Below are 22928 nucleotides of genomic sequence, written 5' to 3'. Positions count from 1 at the left end.
TCTATCATTTTTTTTCGGATGTCCTGGGACAATTCTCTCCTTCGCTTTCTGTTGTCCATGTTCAGTGTGGTACACACCTTTTCACCAAACAGCAGGGTGACTACTTGTCTCCCTTTAAATAGGCAGACTGACTGATTATGAGTTTGGAAACACCTGTGATGTCAATTAAATGACACACCTGAGTTAATCATGTCACTCTGGTCAAATAGTTTTCAATCTTTTATAGAGGTACCATCATTTTTGTCCAGGCCTGTTTCATTAGTTTGTTTTTTTAAATAATTATGTTAATCAACAATTCAAAAGTAATGGCTGTTTTTGATTATTTAATTTTCAATAAATTTTTATTTATTGTTACTTTTGTGAGTTTCAAGTGATTTCAGTGAGAATTGTGGGTTTTTCCTTCTTTAACTGAGGGGTACCAACAATTTTGTCCACGTGTGTATCATGACTGAGCAGAAGCCTCTTCAGTGGTAATTACAGCTTTAGGTCCTTTCAAGCAAGTCTCTTAAAGCTTTGTCCACCTGGATTTGAGTAGTTTTACAGATTTTACCTGCCAGATCCTCTCAAGCTCCATCTGATTGCATGGTAAATATCTGTAAATTGCAACTTTCGTGCCTCTCCACACAAGTTTTGGCTGGTCCCAAAACAGAAAGACAGAGACTCCTGCAGCCACAGCAGTGTTGTCTTGGCTGTTAACTTTGCTTCACTTTGATGCTGATTGTTGCTGCATTCTCAGGTTCACAGTGACGTGGAAATTACACTAAAAAAAATATAAACGCAACACTTTTGTTTTTGCTCCCATTTTTTATGAGATGAACTCAAAGATCTAAAACTTTTCCCACATACACAATATTACCATTTCTCTCAAATATTGTTCACAAATCTGTCTAAATCTGTGATAGTGAGCACTTCTCCTTTGCTGAGATAATCCATCCCACCTCACAGGTGTGCCATATCAAGATGCTGATTAGACACCATGATTAGTGCACAGGTGAAAAAAAATATATCACACATAAAAATTTTTTAAAATCAATGTAAAACGTGAAAGCGTCACAATTTTTTTAAAGGCAGTTGCCAAGCCTAAGAGAGGTGCAGTGCATCAACGCTGGCTGTGTGTTTGCCAGTTTCTACATCACCAGTATCATCACAATAAATCCACTTCTAAACAAAACTGTAAAAAAAGATGTATATTGTGATCCACTGCATTTTACCTACGCTATATATCAGAAGAAAGCATCTTATGCTTTCTTTAAAATGACATATGTGCTTTTATTTACGATATATTTTCTTGCCACTACTTACTTTTTCTTCAATACAGTTTTTTTTCTAAGAAAAGAAAACTTCCCTCGGCCTAACTATTCAAGCGTGTGAACTACGCTTGTACTTTACTCTGGAGCACTGGAATACTTGTTTTCACCTGAGATTGCAACAGATAACTGAATAGATATTAACACACAGCTCTGCCAAGGTCCAAACAAGACTGTAATAATTATTAAATTTGTACTCCTTATTGAAGAAAACACATTTTTTTATATAGGACATTTACTATCATTTCATTTGCATCTAACATTTGTTAGTGCTCTCTAGTGTAAATTATATTATACTTCCAAAGGTATGTGTTGGTTGTTCTGTTGCTGGGATGCTTGCATATCTGCTCACTTTTAGCTGAAAGAAGCTTCATTTTAATCAATGAGACAACCAGATCTCACATTTTTTTCAACATCTACAAGCAGCAGCAGCTCCTGTTTATCACAGCTGTTTGGTTTCTGCAGGTTTCATTTAGAGACTTTGTGGGAGTAAAATACAGGAAGCTGCTGATGAGTCTCCGAGCTCAGAAAACGGGTCGCAGTGATCAGCAGCGGCGTTCTCACATTCAGTCCGCTGCTGAAAATATCCTCCCAAAGCAGCAGAGCACGTTCAAACCAGCTCTGATCACTGACAGCACAAACTTTAACCTGTTCAGTTCCAAAAACACAAACTTTAACCTGTTTGGCTCCAAACCTGGGGGCTGTATTACAAAGTGAGATAAATGTGTTAGTGAGATATATTGATGTTTCTCAAGAGCATGGTTCTGTTTTAACCTTAGCACCATGGTAACTGATGCTGAACAGCTAACCTGCTCAGAGGGTGGTTAGGTCAGAGTTTGGGATTTAAATCAGCTGTAAGAAGCACAGATTGTTTTCCAGATGATTCTTTCTGAATGGCACAGATTCTCAGCTGAGGGAATTAATTTTATCTGCATATCTGTTGAGCTAAGCATTACTAATCCCACTGAATGAAGCTGTGCAGTCACAGCATCACACACTGTGTTGTTGCACTGCTATGGAAACTTACATGTATTCAGTTGGTGATGAAACAAAATGCATACGCTACCAGTCAAAAGTTTGGACGCACCTTCATTCAATAGTTTCTATTTAATTATTTTGTACATTAGATTAATACGGAAGACATTAAAACTATAAAAGAATACATGTGGAATTCTGTTGTGACCAAAAAAGTTTTAATCTTCAGTATTAATCTACAACGTAGAAAATAATACAAATATGCAAAAAGAATTGATTGAGAAGGTGTGTCCAAATTTTTGACTGCTAGTGTATGTATGTTTTTATGTTTTTTCCTGATTCCAGTTCAGTTTGCTTTACACTGCTGATAGTACTAGAAGACAAATTAAAAATGTAACTGGTCCCATTATCACAGACGATATTCAATCAATAACATTATTGTCAGAATGTGTGTCTGTGTCATCACTTCCATAAGTTTTTCTTTCCTCCTGTCTATATGACACTACTGCAAACATCCATCCATTATCTATGCACCGCTTAGTATTCATTGGTGGAGGGCTGAAGTCTAGCTGACTTAGGGTGAAGGCAGAGGACACCCTGGGCAGGTCACCAGTCTGTCTACATACAGAGACAATTGCACCAGTGTTCACACCTACAGACAATTTAGAATCAGCGTGTTTTTGGACTGTGGGAGTAAGTACCCAGAGAAAGCCCACGCATGCAGAGGGAGAACATGCAAACTCCATGCAGAAAGATCCTGGGAAGGCCGGTACGCAAACTGGGGATTTTCTAGCTGCAAGGTGAAAGTGCCAACCACCAGGCCACTATGCAGCCGCTACTGCAAACTGGGTTTCAGAAAGGTTTTCAAAGGCCACAACACATAGAAACATATGTTTTTTTAAAAAGTTATTTTTTTGGCCTTTATTTAATAGGTGCAGTGGAGACAGACAGGAAAGGAGGGAGAAGAGTCGGGAAAAGCAATGCAGTTAAGGGCCTTAAGTGGGAATCAAACCCAGGCCACTGCGTCAGGGACCAGCCCCTGTACATGGGTCGCCCACTTAACCTGTTGAACTATCCAGGTCCCCAAAAGAGTTACATGTTAAACAATTCCTGTATGAAGTTCCTCATGTCAATAACGTGAGCTGACATCCCTGTTTCCAGGAATAAAAGAAATTATATTATCAACCACAGAACCGGGTACAGATATGTTTAAATAAGCTGGCAGACGAATGCCAATTTTTAGCATTTATCATGAAGACTTTTAGTGCTAAGTGTTGAGAACAGCTACAGCTGCATGCGGCTAAACTGTCATCAATGGGACCACGGCCTGACCTCTGTCCAGACTGGATCTGTCCCATCACTGACAGGACCTCAGAGAAAAGAGAGCAGAGGGATCAGTTCTGAGAAACAAGGTCCGGCAAGGTCAGAGCAGGAAAAACAACTACAATGACAACATCAGGAGCAGCAGCAACAGCAGCAGGAGCTCATTAAAGGCAAGTTTTTTCTAAGAAGCACACACTGCTCTGAAGGTTCAGCATTTTGTCTGACTGGGTAGCTGCTTGTTTCTGTCAACAGACATGTCTGAAAGCCTTTTGTGGACTGTTTGCACAAAAAAGGAAGATTTTCCCAGCCGGATAAAAGAGACATACTGGGAAAATGTATCTAGGAATACAAAATCTTAACAAATGGGGGGAGAGCTTTCAGTGTGAAAGTCGAGGAGGTAGAAACTGTGGAGAGACCACCTGCAAGGTGAAGTCTGAATGAATCATGAACAAGAGCGCCAGATTTTGCTTTTCATATATTATATACTGGATGGAAAACAAACATCACAGCCAACTGAGTGGTACGCATTAAATCTGACATATTTTGTGAACAGTTGTGGAATGCAATTATTAATTGATAAATACTTTCATTTCTTAACACCTTTTTCTTTCACTCTACATTTCAGGGGAAAATGTTACTTTTTTACTCCATTACATTATCTTTATTACTTGTTACTGTACAATATGTTAACAAATGAGAAGCTTCTAAAATGTGTTTTGTTATAAGTTGAACTACCAAACATTTTGTACAACCACACCTAAAACTGTGGGTCAATTAATCAATGAGTCAACTGAATACTTCTTCCACCAACAACATTTTACCACAAATACTTAAAACAGGGGAAAACTGCACACATATCTCCATCTAGATAGGGAAAAAAAGTCAGCTTCTGAATAACTCACAGAGCTCACACCTCTGCTGATTAACTAAAAGTACAGTTTTGGTAGCATCTTGTTGGATTTGATCGTTTTGTTCCAACAGTAGTTTTCCTGACTCTCAGAAACCATTGCTGAAGTCAGGAAAACCTAATATCTGAAGACAATTCTGAATGACAAAGTATCTGAGGTTCTTTACAGCTGAAGACAAAGCATCAGGGGAGACTGCAGAATGTCTTTAACTCTGCAAAACAACTGTTCAGAAAGTCACCAGGAGAGCCTGTAAATCCCTGCAGAGCACACCGAGTCCCTCCAGCTGTTGTCATCGTTTCCAGATGGCAGGAGCAGAAAGAGAAAGAGGAGACAGCTGCTGATGAAATGCAATGTAACTCTGGGCTGTGACTTTCTGAACTTCCCAACCCAGAAGTGGAGAAGTGGAGGGTTTAGAGTAAAGCTGGAGGTATCTGTCTGTTTGGGCTGTGAACAGACCTTCAGTCCCAGAGTTGATACTGCAGACTGGCTGACATTTTCACAAACAGTGAAACAACAACTCCACAATACTCTTAATTCATTCTCAATATACTCCTAAAACACACAGACACAAATCAGAAATTGTGTTTAAGTACACTACTAGTCAAAAGTTTCTATGCTTTTTAATTATTTGTAATATTTTCTACATTGTAGATTAATACTGAAGATAAACACCTTTTTGTTTACAACATAATTCCATATGGATTCTTTTATAGTTTTGATGCCTTCAGTATTAATACAATGTACAAAATAATTAAACAAAAACCACTGAATGAAAAGATGTGTCCAAACTTTTGACTGGTAGCGTATATTGTTCAGTACAAGAAATACAAAGGGCATAATGCTGACATAGTAGATATAACACTGGAATATGATGAAAGCAGCTATGCAATCATCAGCTGTAAAATTCACTAATTATGCCTTAATGATTTCAAATTGACGATCTCCACACGTTTCTAAAATTTCATGAAGAGAAACATGGGAGTGCACACTGGTCAAATTCCATCACACAAAGACAAATCACAATAAATATTCTGTCAAGGATTTGGCTTTCTGAACTCTCCTTTAAGATACTGTATGTTACAACGCTGGTCTAAAGAAAAGCACAGTTTCCACGAGCCTTAAAACTACTCATTGTATTTGTATTATTTGCAGGTTCGTGTAGTCCAACAGCTAAACTAAGTTGTTGTTGATTGTCTGCTCACTGTTACATGTACAAAGCAGGAAAGCACTCAGAGAGCGCAGTACTCCGCCAATGCTGCTCATTCCCCCATATGGCATTGTCAGAAATGCAGATTTGCAATGCAGATTTGAAATGCAGCATTTGTTTGTTAGTTATTGATGATCAGAAATCATCAATAACTAACAAATAGAATTTGGCCATTTAATACAGATGTACCACGAACAAAATGACTTTGCACTGCACAGGCGTGTGTTGTGCATGTGTACCTTAGGTATATACAGATACTGAATCGCATGACCTAAATATATGATGGGATTTGGAAACACCCACACAATTTAATCAGTTATTCCTTCTGTCATTTCCGACAGATAAGTCTCGATAGGTCCACAGCAATCGATTTATAGTAGGATCGCAATCATGTGATCATCAGCAGGCAGTTAAGGCAGTGTTCATTTGTAGCCATAGTTACATTGACGCTGTGCTGCTATCTCGCAAAGATACAGAAATCTTAAACAAATCTGTGTATCCAGACTATACGCTGCATCACTACCAAAATCTAATCACTTGATCATTGTGTCATTTCTAACCTTCCCTGAAAATTTCATCCAAATCCGTGAGTCCGTTTTTGAGTGATGTCGCTAACAGACAGGCAAACCAACACCGCTCGTCACACAACCTCTGTTGCATTCCTTGTGTTATAAAAATGTAGGCCATATGAACGGATAAGGTTCACCAGTGTTTGTGCAACTACAGGAACTCACTCCCACTGAGTTCCACCACACCACAAGTTCCTCTTTGTTCTTTAAATATTAATGTGTGTTCGTTTACTGGCGATTGCGCAACGCCTCAAGCAAACACCTGCCTATGAAGCTTGTGTGTAACCTACAGTCCTTCATCATTTTCTCAGACCCTCTGTCCTGTGCGTATTGATTCACTTGCTGCAAGTAAAGAATTCGACTTGAATGAGATGACTCTGGGTGTTAATAGGAGCACTTAGGACTCCGCTAGAGAAGAAATTTCCGAACACTTCGGCAGAGTAATTATTGTAAGTGATAATGGTTCCAATATAAATACCACACATACATTATAGACGTAAGCCAAACATATACTTGATTCCTAACTGCAAATAATAATCCATCCATCCATGAGCGATACTTTGCTAATCTGACAGAGCTGGAGTCTATCCCAGCTGACAGTGGGTAAAGGGCAGGTACACTCTGGACCTCAGTCTATCACGGGGCCAAAACAGAGACACAAGAACACACACACTCACAATTAACAACAATCCAAATAAACTTGGATCAAGGAACACAATTTGTTTGTACGTGTTACAGTCTTTCTCAGCATTTTTCAATGTTGTTCAGTGACACAGATTTTTCAGTCAAAAAATATCTAACAGTGGAACATTATAACCTTTTTTGTCTTTTATGAAGTTTGTCATCACATCTGAAAATCTTAGACTTGTTTTTCTTGACTTAATACCTTCTACAGTTTCTGCTTTTTGCCGTTGTAGTGCTGTTTGGCTTCAGAGGGTCTTACCGTCGACACAGGCTGGTCTGGCTCGTGTCGTCCCGGCGATCTGCCCCTTCCTGCAGGCACAGCGGGCCGTCTGCCGGGCGATGGTCCTCCTGGGCTGACTGCTGTCCCTGTCCAGAGTGACGATCTCACAGGTTCCTGCCACCAGCTGACCTGAGTGAGGCAACATAAGTAATCATGTGAATGTAATACATTTTAAGAGGCTTCATTTCAATGAGAAGCTTTAGTATTCAGTCAGAGGCACTTGAAAGTGCTGTGTAACTCTGCAGCTGATCTGACTCCAGATCCAAGTCTATATACACTACACCACATTTAAAAGTTTGGGATTGTTCAGACAATTTCATGTTTTCCATGAAAACTCATATTTTTCTTCATGTGCTAACATAAATGCGCAAGGGTTTTCTAATCATCAGTTAGCCTTTCAACACGATTAGCTAACACAATGTAGCATTAGAACACAGGAGTGATGGTTGCTGTATTTCTGATTAATTTAATGTTATCTTCATTGAAAAAAAAATTGCTTTTCTGTGACCCCAAACTTTTAAACATTAGTGTATATTTTAACTGGACATTGTACCACTGAGATGTCACCTCACAGTATGGTTTGTTCGAGGGAAATAAGATACTGATGCTCATGTGTCTACAGGGACCTCTGCAGCTGCACTGAGAACACCTGCAACCCCTTTAAGGATCCCTTCATATGTGCAGCTGATTATTATGCATAATAAGAATATTACAGATAAAATCAACATTTCTTTTTTTGTGGTAACATAAAAAAATTTCTAATTCAAATCTGTTTTCTTCAGGAGAGGAGAAAACGATCTGGCACAGAGAACTGTTGATATCGTTAAGTGAAATTTTGTGACATTTTTAAAATGAAACCTTTAATTGAACAGTGAAAGAGATAATTCTAATGTTGGCTGAGTGCAGCTGACACACAGACTGATGGAGGGATGACTGCTGGGCGAATCACAGATTAAAGCCTCTGGAGCAGAGGGGTGGGAGGTCGTTGTATTTGGTCGCCGTGGTGATGGCAGGAGCCCCCCCTGAATGCTGATGAACTGTCATCAATAGGACCATGGACTGTCCTGGTTGTAGAGAGGACCTGACCCCTAACAGGCAGGACTTCAGAGAGGAGAAAACAGAAGGATTCGTTCATAGAGACAGGAGGCGGGAAAACAACGACAATGATGACACGATCGTCACCAGCAACATCAGCAACAGCAACAACAGCAGGAGCTCATTAAAAGACGAGTCTTTCTAAGAAGCACACACTGCTCTGAAGTTCAGCATGGTGTCTGACTGGGTAGCTGCTCCATTCTGTCAACGGCCGTGTCTGAAAACCTTTTGTGGACACTTTGCATATAAAAAGGAAAGTTTTCTCAGCGGGACAAAACAGACAAGAAGGGGAGGGGAAATTCGTCTTGTCCTGCAAAATCTTCACAAATAAGAGGACAGATTTCTATGGAGCAAGATGATGACTGTAGGAATCCTGTATGTTAGCCTCAGTATATTCCTCTCTGATAATGCCCTATATTCAGGGTTATTTTATGGCTATTATCAGTACGATCATCATAAACACTTGGTATTCTTCATCACAATAGTATGTCTTTTACCAAATGCTTCCAATCAGCAAGCAACCGTTAAGCCAAGAGGTGCTACGATTAGTCAGCAAAATCAATGAGGTAAATGCTGAAAATCTGTTTTTAATTGACAAGTTTTTTTTTCTTTTTTTTAATTTAACTAAAACAGGAAATGTTTTCCTTTGGCTCAGCTCATTGTAAAAGTCTCCAAAGACCAAAAACTTTGAGAGTATGAGAGTACTTCTAATGATCACAGAACAAAAAGGCGGTTTCGGCGCACAAACACACGATGTAAAAACGAACAGGACGCTTCTCTCCTGATCTCTGAGCTCATACCCTACCGTTCAAAAGTTTTGCATCACTTACGAATGTCTTTATTTGTGAAAGGAAAGCATCTTTTTCAATGAAGATAATATTAAATTAATCAGAAATACAGTCTAGACATTGTTAATGTGGTAAATGACTATTCTAGCAGGAAACGATTGATTTTTAATGGAATATCTCCATAGGGGTACAGAGGAACATTTCCAGCAACCATCACTCCTGTCTTCTAATGTTACATTGTGTTTGCTAATTGTGCTGAAATGTTGACTGATGGTTAGAAAACCCATGTGGAATTATAGATAGATAGATAGATAGACAGACAGACAGACAGAGAGACAGACAGAGAGACGGATGGATGGATGGATGGATGGATGGATGGATGGATGGATGGATGGATGGATGGATGGATGGATACTTTATTAATCCCAAGGAAAATTCAAGTGTTCAGCAGCTTACATACAACATAAAATGAGAAAAAGGCATGTTAGTAGCATATACTCTGATAAATCTTGCAGTACAACACTATTCTATAAAAATGCTTCTAATTTTAAAATCTGTAAAATAATAAGTGTAATTAAAATTGAATACACACTATTTACTCATTTCATGGCATGGTGATTTAAAGTGAATTTGACTGATTTAAAGTGACTTTGACAGGTAGTAGGAAAACATTTTTTCAAACTTCCTAAGGTGCATGGACATTCTATAATAATCACATTTGTCCCTGATGTGATTGTGATTGTGATTTCCCCCGACTACTCAATGATGAGTTGTACAGTCTGATGGCCAGAGGGACGAAAAGAGTTCCTGAGTCTGTTGGTGCAGCAGGTCAGAGACAGCAGCCTGGAGCTGAACACACTCCTCTGCCTGATCACAGTCCTGTGCAGAGGAGGCTGGGTGTTGTCCAGGAAGGAGAGAATCTCCTCCAGGGTCCTTCTCTCTGCTGCTGAGACCAGAGAGTCCAGCTCTGAGTCCACCACTGAGCCAGCTCTCCTCACCAGTCTGTCCAGTCGGGCAGCATCCCTCTTTTTAATGCTTCCTCCCCAACAAACTACAGCATAAAAGAGAACACTGGACACAACAGACTACTGACACATGAATAAAAGTGCGAGTTTTCATGAAAAACATATTGTCTGGGTGACCACAATCTCTTGAACAGGAGTGTATATGTATATATCGAGATATATGTATACACAGATGAATTATCGGTATAGTTGTTCTTAGTTACAGATTTTTTTTGTTGTCAGACAATGAAATGAGTTTGAAATAATGACTGAAACACAGCAAATTAACACGATATGTTAACCAAGCTGCGGCCCTATAAAATATCATGAGACAAATTCATCAGAAGGTAAAGACAACAGCTGTGCTGGAAATTCTGCTGTATTTTCAGTCCAAATCTACAAGTATAAAGTGAGACAACATTTATACAACAAGGAGAAAAGGAGTCACTTTAGCTGCTCTGTGCTGTAAAATGTCCATGTTGCACTTTTCTAACATACAGACCAGACACTTTGTTAAGGGGTTTAATAGGAACTTGGATTTATTTATTTATTTTTTTACTGTTGTACTGCTGATTTAAAGAACTGGTCATCTCAAAAAAAAAAAAAAAAAAAAAAAGTGTCAGAATTTGCAGGTTTAACCGTTAGTTTAATACTTTGTAATATAAATCACAAGTTACATTTTGTATTTTGCTGCTTGATGATTTACGACAGTTAAAATATTTAAATAATTTGTGGGATCATTCATGTGATTGTCAGCAGGCAGCTGGCGTAGTGTCCATTTGTCGGCATAGTTACAGTTACGCCGTGCCACGATCTCGCAATAATACAGAAATTTTATTTTATTGCCTTTTGTTGGCTTTATTAGATACGTAGAGCTGATAGGCAGACAGGAAAGTAGGGAGAGGAATAGGGGGAGACATGCAGTAAATTGCCTGCAATCGAACCCAGGCTGCTGCATTGGGGACTATAGCCCCTGCACATGGGTCGCCCACTTGAGCTATATGGGATCTTCAACAAATCCACGGATCCAGACTATAAGCTGCATCACTGCCAAAATCCAGTCAATTAATCCTAGTGTTATTTCTGTCCTTCCCTTAACATTTCCCCCAAATCTGTTAGTTTGTTCAAAATTTTTTATATATAGAATCAGGCCAGGACTGGCAATCGGGAGAGGTGGGACTTTTCCCGGTGGCCTGCCTCCTTATTGGCCTGCCTGGACAGGCCAGCCACGGACTGGCAGGCCAATGAAAAAAAGTTGATTGGCTTTTTGGCAGACAGGCCAGAGACAGCAGCGCTAGAAGCCTTACAGAGTACACGCCCACCCTCCTGTCACTCACACAAAGCAAGTGCTCTGAGCTCTAAATCAGAAGGATAGGGATTGGTCAAAGTGACATTTTTTTAGAAGAAACGTGCCAAGATTGGTTAGTTGCTTTATGGCCCGCCCCTTCATAGAGAACGAACTGCAGAGCGGTGATATGAGAGTGAGGCCAGAGAGTGGAAGGAGCGGAGATTATGGAGCACTCTTACTTCAAGTAAGTTTACAAACGGTCGGTTCTTCTCACAAATGCATCATCAGACTTCAAAGGCCAAAATATAATAAAAATGTCTGGCCCAAATAAGCTCCACAGGTGTCAGGTGGGTTGCAGGAAGCCTGAAAACATTTGAGACCCCCTCTTCAGGTAGGATAGGCAGTTGACTTACAATTTTCAGTTATAAAATGAACATTGGTGTTTGCATATACTATTAGCTATGACCAGCTGACATCTAAATGATTTGCTGACAAAATAATATATATTTTTTTAATTCCACATGTTACATAAATAATAGGAAAAGGAAAACATTGGAAAATTGGTGAGGGTAGTGAAGAGATTCCAGAAGAGAAAGTACTGGACTGTATGGAGCTGTCATTATGGTTGTGTTTAATAGACTTACTGTCTGTTTAGTAGTGTTGTAATTGCTATAACATAACTGTAAAAGGCATATTTTTGGAAGGAAAAAAAACAAAATTTTGATGCATTATCCCACGTGACACAACCCTTGCGGTGGCGGAAGTGGCCTGACTGATTGGAAATCTCCCGGCCTGAATTTCTTTCCCAGTCCGGCCCTGTATAGAATGTTAATTTTTTCTTTATTAATCACTTCAATTAACTGAAAAATTGGTAAAACTGTAGAACACGCACGTCTTCAGGGCCCTGAAAAGCATGGTTTGCTGCTGACATACAGATGCACTACCGCTCAAAAGTTTGGGTAAAACAGGCAATTTCACATTTTCCATGAAATCTCACACTTTCATTCATGTGCTAACAAAATTGTAAAAGGGTTATCTAGTCATCAATTATCCTTTAATACGGTTAGCTAACACAATGTAGCATTAGAACACAGGAGTGATGGTTGCTGGAAATGTTCCTCTGTACCCCTATGGAGATATTCCATTAAAAATCAGACGTTTCCAGCTAGAATAGTCATTTACCACATTAACAATGTCTTGATCGTATTTCGGATTCATTTAATGTTGTCTTCATTGAAAGACACAGTTTTCCTTTCATAAATAGGGACATTTCTGAGTGACCCCAAACTTTTGTAGTAGGGTCATTCCGTGTGGTTTCACCAGATGGTGGTTGCCGCACCATTTTCAAATTAGTCCTAAATTTTCATGTCACTAGATGGTTACAAAAGTACTTTCTACGCAAAATTGTAGGCCTGTAGCTCAAATAGTTTCTGAGTTGTGGGGGTCTGAAATTTCCAGAATTTGGGCTATAAAAAGCCTCGCCAGTTTTTTATTTTTTATTTTTTTTGCATCTTTCAGTGGTTAATTCTCAGCCTCTAGACATACCAGAGAGCTGTGAGTTGGTAAACAAGGCCTCTGCATGTAGCTAGTGCCCCACAAACATCCCCAGGTGTTTCCTTACACTCTGCAGGCCATGGGGGCTTGCTAAAAATGCTAAAAAATTAAGACAAACCTACTTGCAGGTGGGGTTTGGAACCTTAAAAGTACTAGAAATACTGCACAGAAGTGTTCTAACACCCCTGGGTTCCATTCTACACAAACTTGTGTGATAACTTAGCAAACTGGAGCTTTCTAGGTACCTCAGTTTGGAAAATATGAGCTCCCAAAGTTGGACGAGATTTTTAATTGGCTATTTTTGGTGGCAAAAATCTCAGTGTAGGACAGGTACCAGAGACCCCAAATTTTTCTACAAGACAGTTCCATCTGTCTTCTATCACTGTACAAAAAAGCAGCAAGGTTATATTTGTAGTTACTGAGATATTCTTACTCAAAATGGCATGGGTAATGTCAAAATTGTTTTTTGCTTTTCTGTACTTTAAATTGGGATACAAGTATTAGTAGTCATTCCAATGGTAGTATTATGTATGTTTTGTTCTTTTTGAAATGTTAGTTGTTAAAGGTGTAACACCCCCAAGGAATATCTGTTCATTTACTGTGTATTATAAACCTATGAATCAAAAACATTTTTAAATAATACAAAACTTTTTTTTTGACCCTGAAACCGTTAACAAGTAAAGTTAGTTAAATTCTTTCAGAAAATAAAATGTTTTTTTTAATCTCTTTAGTTAAAAGACAGTCTAATGAGACGCTTGTCAAAAGCTCTGCATGAGAGTTATTTCATCACAGTTTTTTTGTTTGATAAAAATTTTTTTTTTACACTTTCACAGCCCCTCTGAAAGGCCACTCTGTCCTTCAGCTGTTCATTCTGTCATGGACGCTGTTAGAAATCCTGACTGTCGGGGTGAAAAGCCTCAGCTGTGAGACTGAAACTTGAGGCAGTGGCAGCAGCACTCAGGAGCTGAGAGGTTTTGATACAGCGAGCTGCGTTTTCTGTCAGCAGAGTCTATGTGAAACATAAATGAAGACAGTACTGTTGTTTCTATCGGCTCAGAGCCATTGCTGCTGTCCATCAAGTGACTTATCGCTCAGGAGGATTAATGTCTGAGGGACGAGGAGTATTTCTCTCTCCAAAACACACAGGCTTTTCCCCTTCCACAGGAAAAGGACATAATCGAAACAATATATGAAAACAGTCAATATTCTGCAAAAAACATCAATATCAAAACATAAAATGAGGCAGTTTAATTTGAACTGTGTTTGCACAGCAAATTTTTTTTACAGTTACTGCTGTTCTGAGGGAGCTTTGTGGAGTCTGAAACAATCTAACAGGACATCTCTTCAGCTTTTTATCTTCAGAACACAAGTTCAAACATCAATGTCTCAACAGCACAATGACTGTTTATCACTATATTCATGAATGTGATGTCACTCTCATACATTGTTTAGAGGCATCAGAAATGACATCACATCCTTCTTTAGGGCTGAGTGCAAATAAATTCCTTTGAACAGAATTGTAATGTGACCAGGGTGATATATACTAGGGATGAAACGGCACATTTATTAATAAAGAACCATTCAATACATGAAAAATGCTGTAACTGCAGCGGTTATTCTCCTTCAGACACTCTGCCAGTTTTGTGAAGATTTTAAAGCACACCACTGGCTTTCTTGGGCATTTCAGTAACATATGAAAATGTACAGGGCTGCACGGTGGCTTGGTGGTTGGCACTTTCTCCTTGCAGCTAGAAGATCCCCGGTTCATGTCCCATCTTCCTGGGATCTTTCTGCGTGGAGTTTGCATGTTCTCTCTGTGCATGTGTGAGTTTTCTCTGGGTTCTCTGGCTTCCTCCCACAGTCTACAAAAATGCATGAGGTTTATTGGTAACTGTTAATTGTCCGTAGATGTGAATGCGAGTGTGATTGTTTGTCTCTATGTGTAGTCTTGTGATAGACTGGTGACCTGTTAAGGGTGTGCCCTGCCTTCACCTTAAGTCAGCTGGTATAGACTCCAGGAGGAAATGGTGTATAGATAATGGATGGAGGATGAAAATGTGTGCTTGTTTTTGTGGACATTTTTACTTTTATTTTATATTTGAGAGCAAACACCGAGTATGCTAATTGCTAGCATGCAACAATTGAGGGCATTAAGAGTAACAATAAAAACTATGCACTGCTAGCTGCTCTTTTTTATTGTATTGAAAATATTAGTTTTTTTAAAGCCATATTGCATTTTACATACACTTCTTCCTTTTCTTTTCTCAGCTGTACTGAATATGCGCTGAACCATGATTCCAACATTAAGTTTCATACCAGACTGTGGATTTTTGTGCTGGTTTAAACATGCAGTACTGTGCACAGTTTCCCAGTTATGCCTCATCATTTGGGAGGCATCTGGTTATTCATGAATGCAATCCTCACCATAACTGCAGACAGAGAGCCACAAGAAGAACAAGGAGTCTTGCAACAGACTCACATGGGATTACATGAAGAGACGGGGCACAATGAAACAGACTAAATCAACAGAAGAACTCTGATGAGCTGTTGAAAAGGCAAAGGGTGGTCACACCTAACGTCGGTTTGATAGACGACATAGATATTATTTATGGGATTTTGTCATTTAATGCATTCAAGAGAACGCCACAAGTGTACAAAGCAGTAATCAAAGCAAAGGGTGACTATTTTGAAAAATCCACAATCTAAAACCCATTTTGACTAATTTCACACTTTTTTATTTGCTACAGAATTCCATAAGTGTTCATTGACAGTTTTGATACCTTCAGTGATACTCAACAATGTAAATAGTCATGAAAATACATAAAAAAAAATTAAATGAGAAGGTGTGTCTAAACTTTTGACAGGCAGTGTATGTATGTATTAATTATATGTAATATAATTGTGTGTGCATGTATGTGTTTGTGAAACCTGTATTAAAAAGCTGCTTCAAACTGAGTAGCTGTGTTTCATAAAATGCAGATTTAACAGGTCGAAGCTTCTTTTTCAGAACACTAACGCTGCTCAGAGCCTTGTGTTGAGACTCTGTGCAGTTTTAATGAAGCTCATAATTACGTCTGACAGCCTGCATTAACACCACTGCTGCTCTGCCTCTGATGTGCCCTCCCCGTCCTGCTAGCCTCAGGGCTACATGGAAGCTAATAAACTATCTCATTGCTGTCTGAGTGCTGCTGTGATGAGGGTTATCATCTCCTCCTCCTCCTCCTCCTCCTGTATGAATGCAGACAGTATACAGACCCCTGTGACTTATGTGGAATCAGTAGCGTAATTTAATATGAAAAGAGTCAAAGGTGATGCTGGGGAAGGGACACGTTTCCCTTCATCTGTCTGAGTGCAGCCACATCTGACACAAAGGTCAGAGGATGAGGCTAACACACCAATACACAGACTGCTGTACTGTGAAGGGAAGGATTTAATGAAAAACTAAATTAAAGTCAGACAAGTTTCTGAATGTTACGAAGTCTTAATTCAACTCTGCCTTCGACAAATGACATTAATATTCTGCAACAGCAAACACAGTCAGCGGGAGAGAAACATATTGCTGCCTAGACCGTGTTTGTCAAACATGAGGAAAAGTTTTTAATGAACGTATCTGACAAACAGTTTCATTGGTTTTAATAAATACAATATCTGCTCACAGCAACTACACTGTGAATAACACTTTACACACCGTTTGGACAACTTTGACGCTGTTGGCCCTGGCTCAGGACACATGGTGTTCTTGGTTAAAAAGGCAGCATATGTTTACTTTTTTAAAGCATTATGGGAAATGTATATTATCATGTCTAAATAGAAATGAAGCTACAGCTAGCAGCCGGTTAGTTTAGCCGAGCACAAAGACTGGAAACAGCGATAAACAGTCAACTTGATTCTGTCTGAAGGTAAGAAAAAACACCAATCATCAACATATTAATCAATCAAGTCCTCGCATTACTGCCTCATTCTTCATGCCGTTCAGTTCTTATTATCTAAAAAGGTGGTTGTTCCTCCCAGTTAAATGGCACTAAACAGTTCCTGCTGGTTTGTATCTGCACTAGTCTTCTTCACTGTTTTGATTGTGTCATGAAAGGTATGTTTTCTTTAAAAAAAGGGGGGGGGGGGGGGGGGGGGGATCATTCAATTTTAAACTTTCTGACGTTCCATGGATGTTTGATGTATCAGGAAGAAAATAAGCCAAAGATGATGATATTTAATCAAAATACCTGCATTCTACTAGCCTAGCCATGCTACACCCATGTTTCTGACGGCACAAGGGTCTAGGGAAGCTCGACAGGGAGGGAGGCGGGCTAAAAGGTTGTCTATCAAATCCCTCTGCAGCAATTGGGTAGGTATACAACCAATCAACGCAATGAATAGGCTGACGTAGTTCCGAGAGCACCGGCGGATTGTGGCTAAGTCCCATTAGCTTCCCAACCAGCGGAGCCGCGGAGCCAACTGGTGTATTAAGGATTTGCTATATCCCGTCGGCATAAGTCCAAATACGTCTTTCTTCTCAATGAAACACTTCAGTGCCGTCCTTTGTTTATCTTTCAAGTTGAATTTTAGCTTCAAATCTTTAAGGGCTGTGGCCAAAACCGAGTCGAAAGATAACTGTTTATTGTGCACCGGTTGTTTCTGTCAGAATCGTCGCGCCTCTGTCGTCACTTAGTTACGCCCGCCTTCTGACTCTACACTTCATGGTGATTGGTCCGGCCAGTTTTAGGAGAATCCAGCCTCGAGCCTTATGGAGGGTAACTAGACCCTCCCTGGCAGAAAATTAAATTCGTTGCCGTGGGTTGTCTAGCGCGGCTAGGCTAGCATTCTACGTCACATTTAAAAATCTGACAAATATAAATAATATGCAAGAATCCGCATAAAAAAACTAAAAATTGCATCTTAGAAGCCAGGACAGACTCAGCCATGACAAACTTCCAGGTGTTGTCAGGTGAACTGCAGGATGTGTTCACACAAACCAGAAAGACGACTGTTTGGGCCACCAGTATTGCCGTCTAGTTTTTGGGGTGATGTCCTGCTGGGCCATTGTGTGGGGGGAAATTCCATGTGTGGGTTCAGCTTTCGTTGTTCCAGAGTCTCTGGAACCCCAGCTGCCAGCTGATTGGGCCACCCTCCAGCTCTCCTCCACCTCTGACCAACCAGATGCAGCCAGCACCACACCTGCAGGCTATATACCTGCAACCATGTCATTAGTCTGGGATGGCTGGCAGCTGGGGTTCCAGAGACTCTGGAACAACCACAGCTGAGCCCACACATCAGGACATCACCCCAAAAACTAGACGGCACACCAATACTGGTGGCCGTAACAACGACCATAAGTGAGATTTAAAATAAAATGTACTTGAGCAATAATGAAAAAGCAGCATTTCTTAAAAACAGTATCAGAGCAACTGGTTGGCCGCAATGTGTTGGGAAATGTCCGAAAATTAAACTTTCTTTTTAAAAAAACCAACAAAACATGGCATTATAACATTTTTGAGTTTACTTTTACTTTACTTCTAGCCATGGTCATACTGTTTCCATGGAGGGGCAGAACTTTTTATTGCAGTGAAAAATTAGTCTATAGGGAGTAAAACTGTGGAAGAAGAAATTGTTTGGAGTTCCGAGGGTTCATTTATTAAACTGTTATTTAATTATTTATTTGGTTGTTGTTGACGGTTGAACAGGAGTTTCTTGCATCAGAAAAGTGCCCAGCAATTTTTGTAAATTTTCAGAACCAACAGTCCAACAACTTGACCCACTCTACCCGGCTGTTAGTCAGGTATGTGGAGGTGTAAAGTAAGTGGGCTTTAACAGACGTCTTTGAAGGCAGACTGTCTAAAAGTGTGCTCTGTTAATCCCTGGCGTTGTAAAAGAATCTAAAGAGCTTCTGTTTACAGATGATACTGCTGTGGTCACTGAACAGCACGTCTCAGCTGTTTTCTTTCAATAACCCCGAGACCTCTGAGGTACTGAGATCAGACCTGCTGCTGCAGGAGCATCTCATAATTGGGATTCACTTTGCATGTAGATGACGTAAGAGACACATAGCTAGCAAGTATCCTTTGGTAACCAGAGAGAGAGCAGAGGCACACCTCTGTTAGCTTGTAAGCTGCAGCTCATCACCAACTCTCTCTAGGTCTCCATCTGCTGCAGCTCACCGGGACGTTACTGTTCCTCATCTCTGTCAGTGTGAGCACCGGATGCCGAGAGAAGATGACTGAAAATAAAGGTCAAAGGAGATCTACGGACGGCCGACAGTTTGTTCTGGATCCGCACGTCAGGAACTCCTAACTGCTGGAGGTCTTTTAAATGAGCTGTAGTCACTGTGAGGTGAAAACTGCAAATCAAGCAGCTTCAGGTTAGAACGTAAAAGACGCAGCATGTGTTTTATTAACTGAGAGTCATCACAGCTCCTGACACTGCTGGGCTGCTGCTAACACAGTATTTAAGAAGAAAAGCACTCAGAGATCACAGTACTCCACCAAGGCGGTTCATTCCCCCATAAAGCATTGGCAGAAATGCAGCATTTCTTTTAGAAATGCACCATTGTTTATTAGTTATTGATTATCAGAAATCACAGCAACATATATTGAGGACATTTAATATAGATGTACCCACAAATAAAACGACCTTGCTAAATAAGTTTTCTCAGCAGTGTTTTCTTTGCAGCATTTCAACATGAAGGTCTGATACGGACATGAAGCTGAATACAGAGATCTGATAAGTGCCTTCAGTGGCTGGAGTCACAAAAACTGCCTGCTACTCAACGCCTCAAAGGCAAAGGAAATGATCATAGATTTCCGCAGATCCAAACTCCCTCTTCAGCCAGTGAACACTTGTTGCGTGGACATGGAGATGGTGACATCATATAAATATTTAGGTGTCCATCTTGATAATAAGTTGGACTGGTCTACAAACGTAGACTTCATCTACAAAAAGGGCCAGAGCCGACTTTACTGCCTCAGAAGACTTCGATCACTAGACATCTGCAGTAAGATGCTGCAGATGTTTTATCAGTCTGTGGTAGCAAGTGTCCTGTTTTATGCTGCAGTCTGCTGGGGAGGCAGCATAAAACAGAAGGATGCAAGGCGTCTGAACAAACTGATTAAAAAAGCTGGCTCTGTGGTTGGTATCACATTGAACACATTGGAGGATGAGGTGGAGAGACGGGCACTGAGCAAGATGGAGGCCATTCTGACAAACATGGATCATCCACTTCACATCTGCCTCAATGAACAACGAAACATCAGTGGACGGCTCATATCCCTGCACTGCAAGACCAAAAGAATTAGGAAATCTTTCTTGCCATCAGCAGTCAGGCTATTCAATTCAAAATTAGACAGATAAGAACCCTGACAACTGAATTTCCCTTCGGGGATGAATAAAGTGATTCTGATTCTGATTCTGATTCTGATACTCTCCTCCCAACAGCTGAGACGTGTCCACTGCCTGAATTCTGGGAACACTGAGTCTAATCTGAGCTGCTGTTAATTGTTGATTTGTGAGGCTGCTGACTCTGATGACCTGATCCTCTGCAGCAGAGGAAATTCTTGATCTTTCTTTCCTGTGGAGGTCTTCATGAAAGGCAGTTTTATCACAGCATTTGATTTTTTTAACGTAGTATAATTAAGACGATCAAAAACTGTTTGATCTTGAGGTGGGAGTTAAACAGAGGGTAGCACATTCACTCTTTACTGTCATTGAATAAATGTTCAGCCTCACTATATCCATATTCTACAATGTACAGATCTGTATGTATTATAAATGTTTTGAACACTCCTGAAAACCCCCATAGACTTGCTTTTACGTGAAGTTTGGTTTTAGCTTTCGATAGTTTTATTGTTCTCTTCTGTCTTGTTTATTTAACATGTTCTCTCTTGTTTTATTTTAATTGTAGCTTCCTAGTTTTTTAGTATGATGTGGTCTTTCTTTCTCTAATTTCTTTGTTATTAATTTCTAAGTTCGATTTTAAACTGCCTTTTCCTTCGTTTGTTTTGAGTTCTAACGTAGCTAATTATTAATTTAACATCATTTTTGATATTTATTGTAATTGACTGCTCTGCCTTGATTCCTTATGACTTGCTTGATTGTCTGAGTTACATGTTTTGACTGACAAAGCACCTTGTGAATGCTGTTCCTAAAGGTGCATAGGAAAAGAGGGAGAATAGGAAAAAGAGGCTTGCCTGGGCCATGAAACATCGCCAGTGGACTACAGAAGACTAGAAAAGAGGAAATTATGGACTGATGAATCAAAATTTGAAATCTTAGGTTCATTACGCAAGATTTTTGTGCGCTGTTGAGTAGGAGGAGGATGGTTCCTCAGTGTGTGACATCAACTGTCAAACATGGAGGAGGAAGTATGATGGACTGAGGCCATTTTTCTGGATCCAGGAATTGTGACTTGTATAGGGTGAGAGGTACCCTGAACCAAAACGCCTACCACAGCATTCTGCAGTGCTATGCAGTGCCCTCTGCTATGTTCCTAGTTGGTCAGAGGTATAGCAAGATAATGACCCAAAACATAAGTCCAAACTATGAGCTTGAAAACATGGAGTGGCAGCACAATCTCTAGACTGAAACTCCATGGAGTTGGTTTGGGATGAACTGGACAGAAGAGTGAAAGAAAAGCGTCCAGCAAGTGGCACACATTTATGGGAACTTCTGCAACAGAATTGGGAAGAACTTTCTGAAGAATATTTGATTTCCACTGTGGAAAGAACGCCACAAGTTTGTTCACCTGTTATATCTGCCAAAGGTGGCTATGCTGATTAGACAAAACTTTGGAATACATCTTGGTTTCTACATTGATTTTTTTTAACTTCATTTGTTTATTTGTTCTATTCCTTCATTTCAAAGAACACAATAAGATGTTAACATGCAAAATTTCCAATAAAAAAACTGGAAAAATTGGGGTGTTCAAAAACTTTTGACCCATAGTGTATTTCAAGCAGACGGTGTGAGAAAGAAGAAACAACCCTCACCAGTAAACCCATCACTCTCCATTCATATCTCATTCCAGCTCACAGTTTTAAAGTCTTTCTTTCCAAGATTCGGTTTTGAAAATGCAGTTTTTCCACTTGCAGGAATCTTTACCTTCCCTATAAAGACACCTGCCTCACAGACTTCTTATCTAAGGTTTTATATCCTGTAGAACTTTACCATTATTGTCATTCCTTTATTTAACAGCAGCAAACTTTCTGTGCTGCCTTGCTGCCTGTGGGGATTGATGTCCTTCCTCTGATCTCTACAGTGAAACTCTTGGCTGTTTTTTACTTTGTGATGCAGCCGAACAAATTACATGAAGCTCTGTGTTTTGACTGCAGCAGCATGGAGCCTGCAAATAGCTCGCTCTGATTGCAGCAGAATAATAACAATTACAGCGCATTGTTTTCTCGGCTTGTATTGCAGTTTCCTGTCCAATCAGAGCTGACACATAATCTATTCATGGTTGAGAGGAAGAAAGATAAACTGACATGTGGTTTATATGAGCTTTTATTATCTACACTCTTTTTTTTTTTTTATTTCCCTGCAAATTGAAAAGTCACAGTGTTTGCACTGAGAGTGAAGACAGAGGAATAATGATGAGCCTGAAATTGGTTTTGACGTGTTGCAGTGGCTGTTTGCTGATCCTCTGATGACAATTAATGAGTTTGTTATTGTGCAGCAGGAGACAAATTCAGAATCCAACATCGGGTCAGACACAAAGTCTCTGAAGCTGTTTGTTCTCTGACACTAAACAACTATTAAGACTGTTATAGAAGTGTCTGAAAATGAGTCGAGGTCATATTGAACTGTTTAATGATGGCTCAGAGCAACTTTACGGGCACAAACTGATGTACGTGAACAAACACAAGATCAAAGGTCAGCTGGTTTGAAACTTGGAGCGACAGTCACATTAAATGGTGGCCACATACTGTGGGCAGCAGCTTACTATGTATTATGTTTCTTGACA

At 39.9% G+C, this 22928-nt stretch overlaps 1 protein-coding gene across 1 annotated transcript in view; it reads right to left on the bottom strand.

Moving 5' to 3' along the window:
* Positions 1-22928, bottom strand: part of LOC110969157 (chemokine-like protein TAFA-5) — an 86468-nt gene that overhangs the window by 49686 nt on the left and 13854 nt on the right. The window contains exon 2 of the mRNA XM_051952152.1: positions 7233-7382. Coding sequence (XP_051808112.1) covers positions 7233-7382 — 150 coding nt within the window. The remainder of the gene's footprint in view (positions 1-7232; positions 7383-22928) is intronic.

The sequence above is a fragment of the Acanthochromis polyacanthus genome, chromosome 8 (assembly GCF_021347895.1).
Source record: "Acanthochromis polyacanthus isolate Apoly-LR-REF ecotype Palm Island chromosome 8, KAUST_Apoly_ChrSc, whole genome shotgun sequence".
NCBI lineage: Eukaryota > Metazoa > Chordata > Actinopteri > Pomacentridae > Acanthochromis > Acanthochromis polyacanthus.
Note: the sequence above shows the minus strand (reverse complement) of the source record. Positions and strands in the feature narration are given on the sequence as shown.